Here is a 4,225-nt window from a genome sequence, read left to right as displayed (position 1 = left end):
GGCGAGCGGGCGGCGGCGGCGGCGGCGGCGGCGGCGGTGGCGGCGGGGCCCGGACCGCTTTGTTCGCTGCCGCCGCCGCCGCCTGCGCCGGCCGCGCGGATCAGCCATTTTAGCGAGCGGGGCTCCGAGGCACGGCGGGCGCCACCGTCGCCGCTGCCGCTGCCGGCCCGGCTCCGCGCCCTCGGCGCGCTGTTGCCACCGCCGCCCCCGGCCCCGCGCGCCCCCCGGGGGTGGCGGCGAGGGATTTCAGGGGCAGTTTCTTTCATCAGGAAGCTTTTGACAAAATGGAAGGTGAATTATGGGTGTCCGGGTGACCCAGCACGGGGCCCAGCCCGGCTGCCCGCTGCCAGCCCCGGGCTCCCCTGCGCCCCGTCCCGCCCCACCCGCGCAGCCACTGCGGGGCCCTAACGCAGCCCCTCAGTCGGTCCCTGCAAAGGGGAGCGCTTTAGTTTTACATGATGACCTTGGGTGTGGGAAAAGGAAAAGATGGCGGGAAGCTGGGGGGTGGGACAGGGACGATGACAAGCCACAGCTGCATTTTTATTTGGAAACTTTGGAGAAAGTATTCCTGGCTGGACATGCGTTCCGCTTTACTGATGAGCAAGACTAGCCCTTTTGGCATCCCCTCCCCCTTTAGATAATGACAGAGTGACAGATTTGAACTAATAGTACAGGGGTAGCTGCTCACTTGCCAGATCACCTTTCTTGCAAAAGCCATTTTTATAAGCCAAGATGCATCAACAATAGTGAAATTTGAAATGTTCCCTATTTACAGTTCTCCCGCTTTGATCTTGTGTTTAGCAGCGGTGACAGTATTTTTGTCTGTAACGGAGCAGATAAACAGTTAACAGCTAGCCTTAAGTGACTGGTCTCAAGCTTCTGTCATCCGCCTGCACCCCTACAAATGTGTCCTCCCCGCGCCCTTCCCACTTTGTGTTTGTAGTTTCCAAAACGTAGTAGCTCTGAATCGGAATGTAGCGCTGAGCCACCCCACTTGGGTCGGTTCCATTTGGAGAACTTGATCGCTCTCGCTCTCGGAGAAGTAACTCGCAAACCAGCGCGCTTCATGCTGGTCAAAAGTTAAATGACAAGCGACAGTGAAGCTGATTTCCTCCCCACTCTGCCTTCGACGGGCCAGTGGCATCAGGCATTGGGTGGGGGGCTGCTTCCTAGCGGTGACCTTAATTTGGATTTTGCCCTGCCTTTGGTGTATCTTGTAGATCTGTTCTAGTCATTGTATTTGTTTTTCTTTGTCTCTCTTCCTTCATCCATCACAGTCAGGATGGCTAAAGGTGATCCCAAGAAACCAAAGGGCAAGATGTCTGCTTACGCCTTCTTTGTGCAGACGTGCAGAGAGGAACATAAGAAGAAAAACCCAGAGGTCCCTGTCAATTTTGCAGAATTTTCCAAGAAGTGCTCTGAGAGGTGGAAGGTACTTTTCTTTTGTGTCCTTCAAGCTAGCCTTAGTTGGATTTCACACATAGGGTTACTCACCTGAGTAGCCCCAGGTGGCTCTTTTCTTCCTCTTAGGCTCCTCTTATCTGCCTTTAGAATTGTGTGTGTGCTTTTATTTTTTAAAGCTGGACAAGGGTTTTAAGTCCCGCTCTCTGCTCCGAGGAATTTAACAGGTCCTGTTCTTTGCAGACAATGTCTGGGAAAGAGAAGTCTAAATTTGATGAAATGGCAAAGGCAGATAAAGTGCGCTATGATCGAGAAATGAAGGATTATGGACCAGCTAAGGGAGGCAAGAAGAAGAAGGACCCTAATGCCCCCAAAAGGCCACCGTAAGTGACTGTAGGGTTCAGGATAACAGTTAAGAGCTTTCCTTCTACTTGAAGGATTTTTAAGAGGACATGTTGTCTAAAAATGTCAGGATACCCTGCAACGCATTCTATACTTAGAACTTTAAGATGCTATGCCAGGGAAATGCGATGTTAAGGCTGACGTATTTGTGAGCTGTGTGCTTGTGGGGCTGGCCTGTTGGCCTTTCCGTTGGGAGGGAGGCACCCTAGTTCTGGGTGTCAGGGTCCTTAGGTATGTTTTTCTCCCCTTTCTCCAGTAACTGAGAGCCTGAGAAAGTAACAATGTATTTCTGAAGCATCTTAAACATTCTAGAACCTACAACTTGGGTAACTTTGTGTATGGTGTCACACATTTCTTCACTTTAGGGAGGAGTCATAGTGGTAGGAAGTATGTGAGGAACAGGGGATTTGGGCTTAAGCTCACATTTTTTTTTCGGGCTCTCATCTAATTTATATAATGCTCTCCCCGAAGGTCTGGATTCTTCCTGTTCTGTTCAGAATTCCGTCCCAAGATCAAATCTACAAACCCTGGTATCTCTATTGGCGATGTGGCAAAGAAGCTGGGTGAGATGTGGAATAACTTAAGTGACAGTGAAAAGCAGCCTTACAACAATAAGGCAGCAAAGCTGAAGGAGAAGTACGAGAAGGTGAGGTGGGCCCGGGTGTGCCCAGGCTACTGGGCTGCATGGGCAAGCAGTCAGCCTCCCCGGGTATGGGCGGGTTGGGCGTGTAAGGCTGCTTTGCTGGGCTGAGGAGTGAGCCTAGCGTGCAAGGGCCTATCTCCCTACAAGATGGGCCGCAATTGCTGGTGTTCAGGCTTCTCTGGCAGAATTTTGTCTTTGGGACAACTGCAGGCAGGCTTAAAAAGTTTGATAATGTGGGATGCCATGGGCAGAGAATTTGGTAGTCCTATTAAACACTCCTTAACTTTTAAATTCGAGCAGCCGAGAACCAAATTTGTATGTATCTGGAAACAAATACTTCAAATAGCAGCCCTGTCTTACTCACTTGTTCTCAATTCTGAGGTGGGGACAGCATGTTTCTACCCCTTGCTAAAACAGCTGCGGGAGAGCTTGTCTATTCATTTGGAATGTGTCCCTGTTCCTTCCAGGATGTCGCTGACTATAAGTCTAAAGGAAAGTTTGATGGCGCAAAGGGTCCCGCCAAAGTTGCCCGGAAAAAGGTGGAAGAGGAAGATGAAGAAGACGAGGAGGAAGAAGAGGAGGAGGAGGAGGAGGAGGAGGATGAATAAAAAAAACTGTTGATCTGTCTCCTTGTGAATACCTTAGAGTAGGGAGCGCCGTCATTGACACCCCTCTTATTTGAGGCGTGTCTGTTGCCCTCGTTAGGTTTAATTACACAATTGGGTCATGGTCATATTGTAGTTTCTCAAAGTGCTCTAGAAATTGTCAGTGGTTTACATGAAGTGGCCATGGGTGTCGGAGCACCCTGAAACTGTATCAAAGTTGTACATATTTCCAAACATTTTTAAAATGAAAAGGCTCTCGTGTTCTCCTCACTCTGTGCACTTTGCTGTTGGTGTGACAAGGCATTTAAAGATGTTTCTGGCATTTTCTTTTTTTAATTTGTAAGGTGGTGTTAACTATATGGTTATTGGCTAGAAATCCTGAGTTATCAACTGTACATATCTATAGTTTGTAAAAAGAACAAAACAACCGAGACAAACTCTTGATGCTCCTTGCTTGGCGTTGAGGCTGTGGGAAGATGCCTTTTGGAGGGGCTGTAGCTCAGGGCGTGCACTGTGAGGCTGGACCTGTGGACACTGCAGTGGGCATCCATTTAGCTTCCGGTTGTCTTGTTTCTGTATATAGTGACCTAGCATTCTGCTGCCATTCTTAGCTGTGGCAAAGGGGGGGGTCAGCTGGCATGAGAAGTGTTTGGATCCTTTTTAGTTAAGTGCGGTAGTTTTAAACTGTTTGTTTTTAAACAAACTGTAGAACTCTTCATTGTCAGCAAAGCGAAGAGCCACTGCATCAATGAAAGTTCAAGAACCTTCTGTACTAAACACAATTTGCAACGTTCTGTTATTTTTTTGTATGTTTAGAATGCTGAAATGTTTTTGAAGTTAAATAAACAGTATTACATTTTTAAAACTGTTCTCTATTATAACAGTCTAAATTTCTGACTCAACAGCAGTCTTACTAACAACCCACTCCATTGTATTTGGCGACTAGGCTCCCTGCACATCTGGTACCTTCTCTTAATGTGGCCGGCTTACTTAGGATAGAGATGAAGAGGCTACTCGAAGGTACTACGTGATTTTGTTTGTGTCTGAGTGGCATTAGGATGAAGTCTGAACTGCTGAATGTAGAAGCCAAGATAACTTGACCCAGGCAAGGAGGTGCAGAAAGGTGGGCGGTTAGGATTGAAGCTGACTACTATGTAGGTTTAATTTTTTTTTT

At 48.2% G+C, this 4,225-nt stretch overlaps 1 protein-coding gene across 2 annotated transcripts in view; it reads left to right on the top strand.

Annotated features, from left to right (window-relative positions):
* The window catches only part of HMGB3 (high mobility group box 3), a 4,708-nt gene extending 792 nt beyond the window's left edge, over positions 1–3,916 (top strand). Inside the window, exons 1-5 of one of the 2 annotated variants that reach the window (XM_035011819.1) lie at positions 198–291; positions 1,278–1,432; positions 1,645–1,784; positions 2,275–2,449; positions 2,914–3,916. In XM_035011819.1, coding sequence (XP_034867710.1) covers positions 285–291; positions 1,278–1,432; positions 1,645–1,784; positions 2,275–2,449; positions 2,914–3,054 — 618 coding nt within the window. In that variant the 5' untranslated portion in view covers positions 198–284 and the 3' untranslated portion in view covers positions 3,055–3,916. Of the gene's footprint in view, positions 1–197; positions 292–1,277; positions 1,433–1,644; positions 1,785–2,274; positions 2,450–2,913 lie in introns of those variants that run through there. The other variant, XM_035011829.1, reaches the window with a different exon arrangement.
* Positions 3,917–4,225: the final 309 nt, after the last annotated feature.

The sequence above is a fragment of the Mirounga leonina genome, unplaced genomic scaffold, assembly GCF_011800145.1.
Source record: "Mirounga leonina isolate KUSES-001 unplaced genomic scaffold, KU_Mleo_1.0 Mir_101799, whole genome shotgun sequence".
In the NCBI taxonomy this organism is placed as follows: Eukaryota; Metazoa; Chordata; class Mammalia; order Carnivora; family Phocidae; genus Mirounga; species Mirounga leonina.
This window is presented reverse-complemented; position numbering and strand designations above follow the sequence as displayed.